General features: G+C 42.6%; 1 protein-coding gene across 1 annotated transcript in view; it reads right to left on the bottom strand.

Annotated features, from left to right (window-relative positions):
* The window catches only part of szt2 (SZT2 subunit of KICSTOR complex), a 113,997-nt gene that overhangs the window by 85,886 nt on the left and 11,397 nt on the right, over window positions 1-16,714 (bottom strand). Inside the window, exons 3-21 of the mRNA XM_087170198.1 lie at window positions 14,836-15,009; window positions 13,226-13,396; window positions 13,018-13,140; window positions 12,305-12,467; window positions 11,586-11,692; window positions 10,976-11,186; window positions 10,372-10,542; window positions 10,061-10,292; window positions 9,834-9,963; window positions 7,572-7,717; window positions 7,129-7,281; window positions 6,540-6,654; window positions 5,799-6,004; window positions 5,324-5,560; window positions 4,854-4,932; window positions 4,656-4,744; window positions 2,102-2,270; window positions 1,789-1,906; window positions 1,183-1,296 (exon numbers count right to left, since the gene is read on the bottom strand). Of these exons, the coding sequence (XP_087026324.1) occupies window positions 1,183-1,296; window positions 1,789-1,906; window positions 2,102-2,270; window positions 4,656-4,744; window positions 4,854-4,932; window positions 5,324-5,560; window positions 5,799-6,004; window positions 6,540-6,654; window positions 7,129-7,281; window positions 7,572-7,717; window positions 9,834-9,963; window positions 10,061-10,292; window positions 10,372-10,542; window positions 10,976-11,186; window positions 11,586-11,692; window positions 12,305-12,467; window positions 13,018-13,140; window positions 13,226-13,396; window positions 14,836-15,009 (2,908 nt within the window). The remainder of the gene's footprint in view (window positions 1-1,182; window positions 1,297-1,788; window positions 1,907-2,101; window positions 2,271-4,655; window positions 4,745-4,853; window positions 4,933-5,323; window positions 5,561-5,798; window positions 6,005-6,539; window positions 6,655-7,128; window positions 7,282-7,571; window positions 7,718-9,833; window positions 9,964-10,060; window positions 10,293-10,371; window positions 10,543-10,975; window positions 11,187-11,585; window positions 11,693-12,304; window positions 12,468-13,017; window positions 13,141-13,225; window positions 13,397-14,835; window positions 15,010-16,714) is intronic.

Below are 16,714 nucleotides of genomic sequence, written 5' to 3'. Positions count from 1 at the left end.
AACAGTACGGGGACAGCATGAGAGATGAATGTATGAGAACAGTATGACAGATAACTGTATGAGAACAGTATGACAGATAACTGTATGAGAACAGTATGACAGATGACTGTATGAGAACAGTAGGACAGATAAACAGTACGAGGACAGCATGAGAGATGAATGTATGAGAACAGTATGACAGATGATTGTATGAGAACAGCATGACAGATGATTGTATGAGAACAGCATGACAGATGAACAGTATGACAGATGATTGTATGAGAACAGCATGACAGATGATTGTATGAGAACAGCATGACAGATGAACAGTATGACAGATGAACAGTATGAGAACAGTATGACAGATGATTGTATGAGAACAGCATGACAGATGAACAGTATGACAGATGAACAGTATGAGAACAGTATGACAGATGAACAGTACGAGGACAGCATGAGAGATGAATGTATGAGAACAGTATGACAGATGACTGTATGAGAACAGTAGGACAGATAAACAGTACGAGGACAGCATGAGAGATGAATGTATGAGAACAGTATGACAGATGATTGTATGAGAACAGCTTGACAGATGATTGTATGAGAACAGCATGACAGATGAACAGTATGACAGATGAACAGTATGAGAACAGTATGACAGATGAACAGTATGAGAACAGTATGACAGATGAACAGTATGAGAACAGTATGACAGATGAACAGTATGAGAACAGTATGACATATGATTGTATGAGAACAGCATGACAGATGAACAGTATGACAGATGAACAGTATGAGAACAGTATGACAGATGAACAGTATGAGAACAGTATGACAGATGACTGTATGAGAACAGTAGGACAGATAAACAGTACGGGGACAGCATGAGAGATGAATGTATGAGAACAGTATGACAGATAACTGTATGAGAACAGTATGAAAAATGACTGTATAAGAACAGTATGACAGACGAACAGTATGAGAACAGTATGACAGATGACTGTATGAAAACAGTATGATAGATGAACAGTATGAGAAAAGAATAACAGATAACTGTATGAAAACAGTATGATAGATGAACAGCATGAGAACAGTATGAAAGATGACTGCATGAGAACAGTATGACAGATAACAGTATGAGAACAATATGACAGATCAACAGAATGAGAACATTATGAAAGATGAACAGCATGAGAACAGTACCTGTGCTGAATGTGAGGAAGAAGAGTTCGACCTGCTGACACTTGGGGAGCAGCTGAATGAGGTCAAACTGAAAGGGAACGATGTGGATGCTGTCCTCAGAGGCCAGAGCTTCAGCTGCATACATACAGGAAACAGAAAGTCAAAGACTTTCAAACAGAGCAAGAAGAATGCAATATTTGACCAAGCCAGCAGCAGCGAGGAGCATGTATTGGTAAACACGTATATACTGGTAAAATTAGCATAAACTTCAGGAATCATTAGTTTCTTCTAATTGCCTCCATTTTAATAAACCTAAAAAATTCCTGTAAATATGTTTCACTATAAACTTCAACTTCATTATCCATCAACTGACTAAAATATTTATAAGTAATTATACATGCCTTTGCTAGTAGTTTTAGTGAATAACATGTGTAAACACAGTATTAGTGAAAAATGGTGTTTCTGTGATAGAAGAGAAACAGTGAAAAAGTACATGATACTGAATTTATCTTGTGAGCCTTCAGTGTTTTTCACCTGGTCATCAGTAGTGACCTGATTTTATTTGTGTGTCTTGGCCATGACTCTTTTAATAATAGTTTTTAGTTGAGAATTTGAGTGTTTTATTACCTCTCACACCCTTGAGTCCAGCTGGTAGTGAGCAGACCTGGTCCTTATTCTGACACAGCTGGCTCAGATACTCAAATGTCATCATTGTGGACATACAGGTCAGGTCCCTCGGGAAGATCTATAACAACACAGTGGGTCACTATTAAACAAATTCTAATGCTTCTTATTAGAAATAACTTTACATATAGATAACATGCAGATTACATGCACAGTAAGAGTAAAGTCAGATCTCTGCATGCACCCAGATTCACACTGTTGCCCTCAGATTGTGGAAAACTATCACTCTGCTGCTGTAGGAACTAGTTATACACACTGCCTGAGGGATCTCCTGGTACTTGAGGCCCTGGAGGTGACGATGCTGGTCCATGCAGTTCATCACTGTGCCGCTCTGTGGTTCCACCCAGCACTCTGTCACCAGGTTCAGCTCTGTGTCCATGTCTACAGCCTCAACCTCAGTGTCGTTGTCATCGTCAGTGGAGAAGCTGGAGAGTGATGAATGACAAACAGCAAGCTGAACAAATGAACCGAAACTTAAGGTTATTTACATAACACCAGTTCTTTGAGTAATATCAGTCAGATGTCTCACTATGGGAGCAAGCCCCACTGCGACCCTCAGAAGCACTCATCTTATTACCTGATTGGCTGGTGACCACAGCACCATTCAAATAAGCAACCTCTTCTCACCCGCCCAAGCAAGACATCTTACTCATATTACTCAAAGAAGTGGGTTTATGTAATTAACCCAAAGTTCTTTTTCATAATATTCCGTTGGATGTCTCACTATGGGATGCAGTAGCAAGACAAGCTTATCTAGCGTCCACCAACCTGCAGGAGAGTCCAGTTAGAACTCCAAAATTGCGTGCCACGCACGAGGATGAGACGTCTAGCATATAAAAGCAGACAAAAGTGAGAGGCGAGGACCAACTCGCTGTCGCAGAAAATGCCCTGAACAGAAACTCCCCTGAATAGGTGGCAGTTTTTCCATTACGAGGATTAGCCAAGGAAACGAACAGCTGATTGCTGCATCTGAAATCCCTCGTCTCATCCATGTAAGTGCGCACAGTATAAACCGGACACAATGTGTGTGACTTCTGCTCTCCAGGTGAGACAGCTAAAGCCACAAGGTTAACAGGAAAACATGAGCCAACCACTTTAGGCACAACGGCTGGATTGAGTTTCAATGTCATCTGTACATTCCCTGGGGCAAACTGAGCGCATGAAGGGTCCACTGAGAGCGCATGGATATCGCTCGTGCGTTTGGCTGAAGCAAGCGCTAGCAACAATACTGTCTTCAGAGACAGATGTTTCAAGTTTGCTTCCTCCAGCAGTTCAAACGAAGGGGCCCTTCAGTCCCTCCAGAACCACAGGCAAATCCCATGGGGGCACCAGCGTACTGGAGACAGGGAGAAGCCTGCAAGCCCTCTTCATAAAACGGCCCACCAGCGGGTGCTGGCTCACAGTTTTACTTCCAAATCCCACATGACTGGCGGCAATTGCTGCCAGGTAAACCTTTAACCGTGAAAAATGCCTTACGCCCTTTAATCAAGTCAGTTAATCTTGTCCATTCTCCTGCCTGTGCAAAGGTCTCTCTCTCTCTCTCTCTCTCTCTCTCTCTCTCTCTCTCTCTCTCTCTCTCTCTCTCTCTCAGAAAGAGAAAGTCTAGACCTGCTCTATTTGAATTTGCCATGTGAATTGGCACTATACAAATAAAAATTGACTTGACTTCATGGAGGCCAGTGCAGAACTGAAGGTACCCTCCACGACGACTGGCATGTCGAGGATATCGTTTTCTTCTTTGTCAAACAGGTTGGCGAGGTTAAGCCACCGCGCCTGTTCCTGTAAAACCATGGTTCCCAGTGCTTTCCCCGTGGCCTAGGCCACGCAGCGTTGAACAAGTCAAAGATGACTGGTATTTCCTCCAGTGAACATGGGTCCTGGGTTCTCTCGTACTCATCACATATCTCCGCTTGGTACGCAGTGAGGGGTGAGAGAACATTAGGTTCCCTGAAACCGGTCCAACTCAGAGGGCAGTGTAGGGCTTCGGGATGACAATGAGAGCCGAGAATGGAGGTGTGCCGTGACCAGCAGCTCCATCGGAGGCATATGCAAGAGATCCAGGCTCTCCATCATTTCACAGTCGAGGGATGAGGCACCGGGTATCGGCTTCCTATTCGGGCAGTCTTTCCATGGATGCGCCATCTCCATTAGCAGCTCCGGGAAGACTGGGAGAAGTTGTCTCGTCGCCGAACAGAACATTATGAAAAAGAACTACAGGAAATGTTTAGCAGTGAAATATGTTTCTTGTCTATTTGGACTCGAGCTCAGTCATAATACAAAGCACTGCCAGCACTCATGTAGGTGGGTCAGTGTGGAGGCTAAGCTTTGCAGACCAAACGTTTGTGTTATAACCACTCTTTCGGGGGGTGGCCAACAGTCTCTAGGTGTTCACATCAGCAGGTGACTTCACCTGGTTCCTGGCTCTACTTGAGGGACTGTAAATCAGTAAGGGGAGTTTTTTTTTGTATTCTTGGGTCTGAATTGTACACTATATGGTTTGGCCAGTCTGGTGGGACTCTGATGTTAGTATCAAAAGCAACACTGTGGCAGACAGCGATGCAGTGTGTTGTTGACCAATCAGAGCTTTGATGGTGGAGTTAAGAAGGGGGATGTCAATTTTCAGTTACGTGTGGAAAAGCATGACTAAGACGGACATATGTTTCTTTGAACATTGTGAAGAATGTGAACTGCTTCAAGCAACAGCTTCCATGTCTGTTGGAGCAGGACTGATACATCACTCACTACTGACTGTACTGTCAGTAGTGAGTTCTATGCAGGTGTTCTATGCAGGTGATGGCTGCTGGTCTCACCTGTCCTTGGTGGAGGTGGAGTGAGGAGGAAACAAGATGTACTGAACGATACAGGAGTGGCTCTCTCTGTCCGTGTCTTCTGACATCCCCTGAGGATAAAACCACATTCAGTGGAAGCTGATTACAACCACTGCTAATAAAACATGCAAAAACATGACAGAACTGAGGAGAAAAACTTGATGTGGTGTTGTTGTTTACCCTCATCGGAAGCTCGATCACCATGTTCACTATGCCCTCTCCACTGGCAGCAAAGTGAAAGCCTTCTGAAATCCGGATGCTGCACAGACATGAAGAGAGCAACACAGTCAAATGCAGCTGTCCATCACATATGAAACCAATACAGCTGTTGTCTTTATGTCTTTACCAAACAAATGTTGTTTAACTCTTTATATGTCTGCTGCAGTGCATCAGTGAATGTATCAGTGAACAACTGAAGAAAGTGCCAATTTCATTAATATTACCATAACAGCATCTGAAAAACATGGCACAACTGAATGAACTGAAAATTATTAATGTATGAAAACAGTACTGATTATTGATTATTAGAATTGATTATTTTAATTTCTAGAATGATTCAGAAAATAGAACAAAGGGTAAACATTTCTGACACTCATATGAACAAACCGACTTTGAATATGTCATGAAACAAACAAAGTGTGTGAACTCACTCTGAGAGCATGGACAGGATATGAGCAACAGCTTGCATGGCAACAGCTGGACCTTGGCTGCTCTGCACGGCCCACACCCAGCGCTGGTGCAGGAAGTAGCGGGACAGAGAGGCCAGGGTGGAGGAGGCGGTCCGGTTGGCTGCCATGCTGAGTGGCACTGCACTGTTGGAGGGCTGCAGAAAATTCTCCATGTTTAAAATGAAGGGAGTCCTGAAGTCCAGGGGCAACTTCTCGTACCTGCAAAGCATCCACAGTTCACACAGTTCATTACAACTGGTTCAGCCTCGTCCCTCACAGAGGACACAATGTGGTGTCTTTGATCAAGGTACACATCACAGGTGAACTCATCTGAAGTAACCATGCCAAAACCTTTCACAGTACAGTAAAATTAAAAAAGAGAGAGATAAATGGCAGTGCACACATGTCCTGTGGAACCTGGGTCTTTATTTGGTTTCATGGTGTATCATGCACTGACCTTATGAGCAGCTTCTCTAGGGGCTTATTGAGCACCACCACACATGGTCTGTCTGACAGTGCTAGTTTGGGAGCAGGGATGGAAGGGGATTTAGATGGAGACGGATGGCCAACAATCTTCCTCTTGGTCTTGGGGGTGGCCTCTTTGTTCTGAACACGGTGAGGGAAGCGGAGTTTGAGGATCTGCTCTCGCAGCTCATCCACAATCTGTTGACAGACAGAGATGTTATGAAAGGACAAATCATTCAGCATGTAAAGTTAAATGCACCTGATGTTGAGCGTCATGGGTCACACCTGGAAACATTAGTTTGACAAAAGAATCTTAACATGCACTTGCTAACTTTTGTAAGATCTTTATCAGCAGATGGAGTTGGCAAACCTTCTAACCAACAGTCTTCAAATGATAAAGACCATGAAAGCCCCAGAAAAATCTAGTAAGTCGTCCTTGAGTTAACATGTCCGTCAGCTGCTGTATTATCTTCTAACAGACAATATTTAGCCTGTGAAGCAAAATAAATACAATAGACATACAATCATCAAAATCAGACAGCCTGTAGTTACTCTCTATTAACATTATGCAGTCTGATGTCATCCAATACATCACCACCACAAACAGGCTGGCACCAACAACTCTGACACCGTCTACAGCAAACACTGAACAGCGCCATGTTCATAAGGATCTGCTGCAGACACAGTTGTTAGTAAAAGTGCTGATTCTATAATTATAATCCACTCTCTGTACCTTGTTTCTAACATGGGCTGGAGTACCAATAGGGAAGCCTAGGCGCAGCACCATGCAGGGCGTCTTGGAGATGAGGCGAACCAGGTAGAAGGATGTGGGAGGCTGGTCAGATGAACTGTCGAGACAGAATTAGGTGAATTATTGTTTATCAACATGAATTTCCCATTTTAAAGACTGTTTTACGACTGTGACCTTAGACAGTCATAACCAACCCAAACAAGTCATCAACATCCTGGCCTCTGCCTTACTGTGGACATGAACTGAGAGCAGCTCAACAAAAGAGTTATTTTTCCCTCGTGGATTATTGCATTTTAATGATATTTAAATGTCTGAAGAGAATATTTAATTTTTCATAAGAAAAAAACATTTGAGTAACATCTTGCAGCATAAATACATATTTTTCTTTCCTATCCCTTCAATCATCTTGTTTCCCCCTCAGATTTATCTTAAGATCTCTAGAGGGGTCACAACACCAAAGTAGGGAAACAGTGACCCACAGACCTATACCCTGAGGAGAACACAGTTCCAGTTAATGGGGATATATATTTTGAGCATGAAAATGATGCTGATGCTGTTTCTGCTGTCTCACCTGTATATGAGTTTAACATATGAGTAACCCTCCACCAGCACAAAGCTGCTCCAGTCCCTCAGCAGAGACGTGAGGGCAGTGTGAGAGATACGACACTGAATGGTGCTGTAGCGTCCGTTGTTTCCAGCTGTGTGCAGGTGTTTGGGGATAGGCCTGGAAGGACAGAGCTATTAGTGTGATGAAGGACTGACAGACCAAAGAAAACAACCAAACATATGTAGCAGATAACTAGATAAATACCATGAGTCTGTACAGCAGATAGAAACTTGATACACCTGTATGGACCTACATCCACACAAACACATTCTTTTCCGTTGTCTCTTTCAGATCTCCCTCTTCCATCTCATCAAATTTGTACCAGTGAAGCTGTTACCTACAGTATGATCCAGACTGTGCACATCACCTTTACAAAATAAAACACAAGGACAGTACATATTTCTCACATGTCATGTTCGAGGATGATAGCGATGCGATGCATGTGCAGCCATCTCTGCCAGAAGTTGGCGTCCATGGAGAGGATGGGCTTCCAGTAGGAAGCAAACTGAGACTGAGGGGAGTCTTTGGATCCGCTGTGCTGCAGGGACAGAACCTGGAACCAAAGGTCAGTCGGTTGAGGGAGGTTTGTAAATAGAAGAAAAGCAGAGAGAACACAAGGATTAAGGTGCGAATTAGCATCATTCATTTCATTACTGTCATTACAGCTGTTTGGTGTTTAAAGTCATAATGATGGGATTTTTCTTTATTTTTCTTATTGTCAACAAGTCTCATCAAAACACCAAAACCAATAGTGTGTTAGTCTCTTTATACTCTCTGACCTCTCCGCCCTCTCTGTAGCTCTGAGCTCACTAGTTCCTACTGAAGATGAAAATCTCTAAAAACTCCTCATAGATAGATAGACAGATAGATACTTTATTTATCCCCTAGGGGAAATTCATGTGTCCATTAGCTCATTGTTGATAGTAATAATAATAATAAAATAATAATAATAATTAGATTAGTCCACTTCATTTGGTTGAGGTGCTGTATAGCCTGATGGCAGTGGGAACAAGGATCTCCTGAACCTCTCTGTTCTGCTGTGCAGTGAGATGAGACGTTTGCTGCACCTGTTGCTGCTCCTCTGTCCTGCCAGAATGTTGTGGAGAGGATGGTTGGTATTGTTCAAGATGGCCTCCATCTTACATTGAATGCATCTCTCCACAACAGTCCAGAGTGAGTCCAGACTCCTGCCAAGCACAGACTCAGCCTTTTTGACCAGCTTGTCCAGTCTCTTTGTGTTCATGTCGGACATGCTGCCGCCCCAGCAGGGGGGCCTTCTGTCAAATGTTGACTGGCTGAAAGGTGGGCCTAGACCTCCGAAAGTCTATGACTATCTCCTTGGTCTTGGAGGTGTTCAGAAGGAGGCAGTTCTTGTCGCTTGTTTCACTGAAGGCCATTGTCGAGTCCCTGTACTCCTTTTCCTGCCCATTCCTGAAAAAAGTGTCTTATTTTCCCTTTGAGACAGTCAACTTACTGGGTGAAGTGAGTCAGGTTGAGAGGTGAGAGTGACATGGTTAAAATTTCCCGATATTGCAATGAATGCATCAGGGTGTTGGGTCTGTACTCTCGCAACAGTCCCGTGGAGCGACTGCAGGCTCTACTAGTGGTTGAATGTAAAATACAATGGCGACGATGTGCGACAACTCCCTCAATACATAGTACGGTCTAAGACCAACTGCCAACAGTTCAATATCCCAACAGCAGATCTTCTCCTTCACTGTGATGTGACCAAGGTTGCAAAATTTATTGTTCACAAGCAGAACCATTCCTCCACCTTTAATCTTCACACTTGCTCTGGTGTCTCTGTCCACTTGTACTGCAGTGAAGCCTGTAAATCCACACAACGGTCAGGAGTGTTGTTGTTTAACCAGGTCTCCGTGAAAAACATTAGACTACACTCACAATATGCTCGCTGGTTCTTCACAAGTGCCTCCAGTTCATCACACTTGTTGGCCAGGGAGTTGACATTTCCCATGAGGATCGATGGTAGAAAAGGCTTATATCTCCATCCAGCCCTGGTGTTCCATTGATTATTTATGGCAGCAGGACTTGTGTGTGGGATTAAGTCAATGTAAACCAGAGTTTGTGTGTGTGTTCATGGTGATGAAGGAACATGTGTAACAATGGCTCACTGATGGGTTCTAATAGTTTCTGGAAACAGAGGAGCTCTGTGGTTCAGATGACTGAGATGATCAGGAGGTGAGACTCACACAGCAGGGGAGATATTCACTGTTGGTTTGAGTCTGCGCATGATATTTATTGACAATAAGACAAAATCCCTTCATATCAATTACTTTCCAATCAGGAAATGAATAAAGAATTACAAAGCTCCTGGAAACTTTCAGAGTTGGACCATGGATTTCAGGTCAAACATCCTGTATACTTTTAAGACTAGAATAACAACAGCAACCTCTCAAACCCCAAGGTGTCACTTTTGACACCTTTGCTACTGAAACCTATTGAATTACAGTCCAGTTTCATAAACCGGAAGTGGCAGCTGCTTTAGATCATGTCTGGTAGATTTTGCACTTTTTTCCACCTACAGCTTAAAGTCATTATGTGCAGAAATTCATACTCTAGTATATACCAAAAAAGACACTCTCTCAGACCAGACAGCCCAGGTTCTCAACATTGTGGTGACGCAGGATCAGTAAAGGTCTGCACAGTACCGGAGTAGTAGATCCAGGGGGGATGTAAAACAGAGGAACTCCGTTTTTGGTGCTCTCAGGGATCATGTAGTTCTCAGGAATTGAATTAAACGCCTGGAGGTGCACCAACATCTGATCAGTCTGGTTGATGCTGGAAGGACACACATTAATTGGTGGACAATCAATCTCTATGAAATGTATCATTACATGTTGTATTCTAATGCTGGAGCAGACATGTGTTGTTTTACCTCTGCAGTGTGTTCCAGAAGCGGCGGATGACAGAGGTGCGGTATGGGCTAGTGATGGGTTTCCTCTGGGTGCAGCTGATGTCATGGAGGATGTCATAGCTTCCCTCCATTGTCACCTCCACCCTCGTGGTTCTCTTGGCGGGGTCCAGTGGCCAGCAGGCGGCTGCCAGGTACTCAATATGCATGTTGTGTTTCCATAACAACACCAGCTTCACCTCCAGCTGAGTCCCACCTGCAGAGATCATGAGCCTCATTATTATGTCTCCAAGCTCTCATTTCGTTTTCATCTTGCACTACAGACAGGTGTTTACCTTTGGTGAGGCTTATCTCTCTGATGGTGTAGCCTTCTCTCAGTCGCACAGACACAATGCTGATTAAATGAGCATGGACTTCCTTCTCTGTGTGCTTCTTCCTCCTCATCACCAGGGCAGGGTTTCCACTGGCTGACACCAGGTGCTCATTGAACAGTTTGTGCTGGGAAACTACAACACAGTGACGTAGTTAGGAGACCTATTTATCATCATTTTCATCATCATCAATATCATCATCACCATCATCAGTACCAATAAATTGTATGTAAAGTAACGATAATGGAAATGTCCTAAAAATAAATCCTCCCTGTCTCTCTCTCCGTCTCTCTCTATCTTTCTATCTACCTTTGTATTGCTCTCTCTCTGTCTCTATTTGTGTACATATCTATATGATATTATTTATTTATTATTTGGGGGTTTTTTTTGTCAGTGTTTTTTTATTTGGTGAGTGCAATATTTCTTTTTTTCACACATTGTAAATTTAAAATTGACTTTAGTTAAATAAAGAAAGTTGACAAATCAAAAAATAAATCTCTCTGTCAGTCAAGTAATAACCTAGAAACAGACTCAGTGTCACAGCTTATCTCATGTGTAGCTGTCTCACCACAGAAGTACTCTGAATTCATGGACTCAGGGGTCTTGAGGAAGGAGTAGGTTAAGAAGGCCTTGTGGTAGGCGTTCATCTCCTGGCTGTTCAGGTCCACTTCAGGGCAGCTCGGCAAGTACGAGCCAAAGGTGGCTAATGAGATGAACTTCATCAACTCCACGTTGGGGATGTATCCAAAGCTGCAGTCATAGGAGTACGCACCGCCAACCTGGGAAAGCACAAACACAATTCAGAGTGTTGGCAGCTTCTACAAGTCTCCTCCACTCTGGATCAAGATACAGAGTCATGTTCATTGCAGAACCTTTTTTCTATAACAGACAGAACCATTGAGTACAATGTTATGAATTCTACCCTGATGTTCATCATATTCAGGAAGTGTTTACATGGAATATAGAGCACAGAGTAACCTGTAAAGAATATTAGTGTGTAAGCATTTCTTTTCATTCCTAACATGTCTTAAGGCACCAATAAAAAGACAACCCCACAAATACAGCATACACCTACAGGACCGAACTGAGACCTGGCAACAGTCACTCATGAATATTTTGTGACATTCCACTTGAAAAATGAAGCTGAACAAACAACATTAACGTGTTATCCTCTGTACCTGCACAAAGGAGCAGGCGATGGTTCCACTCCTGAGCTGGTTCAGCAGGGTTTCACACACTGCTACATCAGGAACACTGGTCACTCCGTCTGTGATTATAATGATACCTGGAACACACACATTAAATTCATAACTCAATTCTGAGTGATGAATGATGAACTCTGATAGAATTCCAATCTGCTTCTATTGTGTGAAAGTAATCTGAACTTCTCTCTCAAGCTTTTCATTCTTTTTCCATGATACTGCTGTCATGAGAGGAAGTGACTGCAACGGCATGAACGTGCTCAAAGACAGACTGTCTGAGAGTGAGCACTGTTACTTCCAACTGTACAACTCATCATGTCAAGACTACAACAAGACAGTGTTCCTTGGCTGCAGACAGTAGGAAGCTCTGACACTTCAGAAGTGGCTGGATGGCCTAGTTCATTTGAAGATTTACACTCAACACACTGCAACTTCACAAATCACATGCAAGTAGACGCTCACGAACGCACACACTCACACTCAGTGTACAGAGGAGTTTCTATTGTCATCTCTAAGCACACTTTCTGGTATGTGGTGGAGTTTGAAGTTGTAATAAAAGGTTTTCTAAACTTTCACTATTGGAGGATGTTTGAACTTGGTCAAAGAGGTTCTAGGGAAGGACTCGAACTCTTTAGAAAAACCCTTGATGGAGAACCTGGCACAACGACAACCCTGGGCATTTGAAGCAAACATACCTGCACTGGAATTTGGAGGCAGCAACTGAAGGGCCAGGATGCCCTGGCGTACCATGCTGACCAGACCCATATCAGCTGACACCATGGAAACACCCTGTTTCCTGTGGGGCTGGTCATCCAGTTTGTTGCTAGGGAGACCTGAGTTTTGGAATGGCTCCATGGACTTAAGGCACAGGAAAAGAAAAACGTTGGTCTATGTTTTCATCAACATTCACGACCAGTGGATGGTGACATCAGGCTGCAAGTCAGCAGGGCTTTAGAAAAACCTATTTCTATTCTACTCTGATTCTATTAGTGGTAGTATCTGACGCAGGGTGGGGGTTACCTTTCTTCTTTACAAAATAATAATACAGAATCTAAGCTGCTCCGATACAAATAATTTAATTTGTGACAAATAAATAACTGAACGATACACATAGCTTCACTGCTTCATGTTGTGTCAAACAATACATCAGACTGTGAATACACACAGTACATGTTAGTTGGTTTGAGCCTGCACACGGGATTTGTTGAGATAAGAATGTAGAATATCACCAGCTCTAGTGATAAAGATTTTGGAGAGGCTGATGCTGGTAACATTAATATTAAATATAATAATATAAAATATTTATTTCAAACTGTTTACATTTGTTTTGTAAAAACTGTGATATGTATTTTTTAAGGGGATTTTAAAAGACAGAAAGACAGTGTAGATACTGTTGATGTGCACTTGCCTGTTCATGCTGCTGATGCAAGACTTCTGCGATGTTGCTCTCCACTGCTCTGAGCTTCTGATAGATGTGGTGCAGGAACTCATCCAGGTCTGTTCGATCAAGCTGACAGCCCTGCACCAAAACCTGAAGGGAACCAGGCTGTCAGAGGACTGAAATAACATCTACTGTAAACAAGAAGAGGATCACATGTGAGCTATTGTCCTCAGACCTGATGGGAAGTGAGGTCAATAATTGATGAGTATGCCAAGATGGTGATGAAGATCTTTGGCTTGAAGAGCTGATCAGTTCCAGGGACTTTGAATGGTAGAGCAAGACCAGCCAGACACCTGGACAGGGCGTGAAACACCTCATCGAAGATCATCTCTCCTGTGCTGTCATCCTGCACAACACAAGTAAAGAGAAGAACTGTGACCAAGATCGGTAGTGAGAGTTTTCAGTTTCCTCGGGTGGACAAACTTTATAATTGTACCACTCTCTAAATGACCTCAAACATTTCTTGCTACTTACACAGTACTGAGCAAACATTTCATTTCATTAATGCCATGAATAATTTTAGCTTCTTTATTAAAGTGCAGTAAAGAGAAAAAACCCGAATCAGATCAGTATTTGCAGTATTTGCTCTTTTAAGTACACCTGCACACAGTATGTTTCATGTGTGAAATTCAGTAGACACATGTAACAACCCAAAACTCTGGAAAAAACCTCTTGGAGCTGTGCCCTAAACCCCACAGGAAGTCGGCCATTTTAAATTTACTCTGCAATTTTGGCATATTTTCCATAAACAGATGTTGTACTTCTCCACCTCCTAGAGTATTCTTGCTGAAGTGGTGCTTTCTAACACACCAGTGGTTTTAGCTTGTGTTTATGGCTCTATGTGGGATGATGCTAATTTCTTTAGTGACATTTCCAGACTGGAGGAGACTTTATCTGTCCCCCCTCTCTGGACGAACCCCTGAAGATTCAAAAACCCTGAGAGTAAACTATTTGCCTTTTCCCCCCTGTGCATCAGTTGTATTTGAGAAAAGACTTCTTTCTGGTGGACAACAGACTCCATACATAAATCTACTCATCTACCAACTCCTCTGTGGCTCATTTTCATCAAAGTCTCACTGCAAAGCCAAAGCTCTGGCTTCTGAGCACCGGACAAATCTGAACCTCTTTACTGATGATGGCACCAGATAAAAGTTCATCCTGTGTGGATGAATGTCTGCACAAAATCCAACATTTTAGTCAGGACTAAAGTGGTCATGCTGCCTGCATTCTTAAAAAGACCCAAGACATGGGGCGCCTCAGTGGCTCACCGCGTAGAGCGTGTACCACAGGCTTAGTCCTAACCATGACTATTGCCCATGGGTTCTAGTCCGTCCCCCGGCCCTTTGCTGCATGTCATCCCCTCTCTCTCTCCTTGACCTTCCTGTCTATCTTTCACTGAATAAAGGAATCCAAATAAAGGCAAAAATGCCTAAAATAAAAAAAAAAGAGACGACCCAAGACATAAATGATTTTTTCCAGTGCAGTGTGACTCTGACCTGTACAATACAAACTATAAAATTATAATTACAACTCAAGCACAGAATGGAAATTTACTGAGATTTTAATGTAATTGCTAATACCAGATATTCTGTAGATATTACAGACACAAAAAGAAATACTTTTCTATCGTGAAAAACAAAGCAAATAACTGACACAAATGTGATGATGAATTTGTGGTTGCTGGGATAAAGAACACTCCTGACACACTCCTGAACATTCTCATCTGTTGACAGCATTAATTTAGGAAACAAGCTAACAAACAACCACACTGTGTTAAAGTCTCACCACAATCCCAGTGGAGGGGCTGAGGTCCAGCTCAATGATGAAGCGGTACCTCCGGGCCAGGAAGGTGGCCCGAGTAGATGGCATCAACATGTAGGGGTAAAAAGTGGGGGGGAAATCCGGCTGCCATCCTTTTGGTAAGATGCTCAACAGGTCCAGTTCATTCTCTGAGTTCAGCTGTAAATGACAAACATGATATCAACAACTAATCACTCACAACATTAATGAGGTTCAGAAAAGTTCTCAAATTATTAGTCAAGCTCACTTTTATTTATGTTAATATTATGTCTCATAAATATTAAAGCAGCTATACTAAGTTTGAGGATTCCACATCTGGTGCCTTTACAGGGAGAACTCAAGTTTATAACATGTAGTTTTTTAATTGTTAACATGAGCGTGGAGGACACAGGCCACCAGTCACACTGAGACTGAATTCTGGCTCCTCTCTCAGTATATTCTCAGTATATACCAGTTTTTTATTCTCATATACCAGTTCTTAGTGGCATACCATCTTTTATGCTGGCATAATTACATATAACACTAGACAATGCAATATCCTGAGAAATCGCAGTGGGATTGCTGCTTCTGCCCAAGCTGAAGCTAAACTGTTTTGCTGGCTGCTGAGAAAAATCTGAAGCTGAGCTTCATTGTCAAATGCCTGAAACTAACATTTAAAATGGAGTTGCAACTAACTCTGTCTGTGTTAGTAATGGCTAAAAAGTGTAAGCAGAGGTCACCATGACCTTTACCTTTGACATTTGACCACCAAAGTCTAATCACTTCATCAGGGAGTCCACATGGACATTTGTGCAAAATTTGAAGGGATTGCCTTCAGGAGATTCTGGAGATATGACGTTCACGAGACCAAAATCATTATTTGTGAGGTGACTGTGACCTTGACCTTGACCACCAAAATCTAATCAATCTAAGTGAACAATTGTGCCAAATTTGATGAAGTTCCGTCAAGGCATTACTGAGATATCGTGTCCACCTGAATGGGACGTTTCTCCTTCTGGATGGACGAACATCAGTTAGAATGACAAACTGAAATCAACTGCCAAATCTTTCCTGAATAAAATGAGACTGAAACATATTTCCAGTAAAAACTGTTGAAATGTGTGTAAATCATTGTGCGTATTTAGTGTTGGAGTAGTGTTTAGCTGGACTTTGACAGAAATGTCAGCAAAGTGGTTGATAAACACCACAGATATCAGAGTCTCTAATCAGGTCATTTGATCAACCTGTGTAGCACCTTTCCTGCAATCAGAGGTTGCCTTGGTGATTTTAACTGCTTTGGTTTGACAGTTTGACATTTTAAAAATGCCTCCCTTCCTGTTAACTCCTGATTCTGCTCTCATTTTACATTAGAGCAGTGGTCCCCAAACTAAGGCCCGCAGGCTGGATACGGCCCGCCCCCACATTTGGCCCGGCCCCCTGAACAATACCAGAGACGCATTTAGATTTTTTTTTCTTATATGTGTATTTGTATTTAATGATAAAGTTGGGCTTTTGCAATAAAATGTTCCTTAGCTATGAACTATTTTCATTATTAACTATTAGTTAGTAACTATTTCGTACACGCATATATAACGTGATGTCATATGAGTGTGGTATCCAGTGACTGTTTTGTGTACACGCGCATTGATCTGATTGCAGTTGTACTGAGAACGGGGCTGAAAAGGTGTCCCGGCTAGAGTGGTAAGTTGCCATTGGTGTGTGACACAGGAGCGGGAAAAAAAGAGCATTGACCAAGAGCAATATTGTCAGTTACGTGACATTCTATTCCAGAGATAACGGAATAATGGCGAAAATGTTAGGTAAGAGAAAAATTGATTCAGAATGCAGGGTATTTAACCAGAAGTGGACAAACGATTATTTTTTT

Source organism: Seriola lalandi, unplaced genomic scaffold (genome assembly GCF_002814215.2).
Source record: "Seriola lalandi dorsalis isolate HSWRI2012SDOR001 ecotype SW California unplaced genomic scaffold, Sedor1 jcf7180002054933, whole genome shotgun sequence".
NCBI lineage: Eukaryota > Metazoa > Chordata > Actinopteri > Carangiformes > Carangidae > Seriola > Seriola lalandi.
Note: the sequence above shows the minus strand (reverse complement) of the source record. Positions and strands in the feature narration are given on the sequence as shown.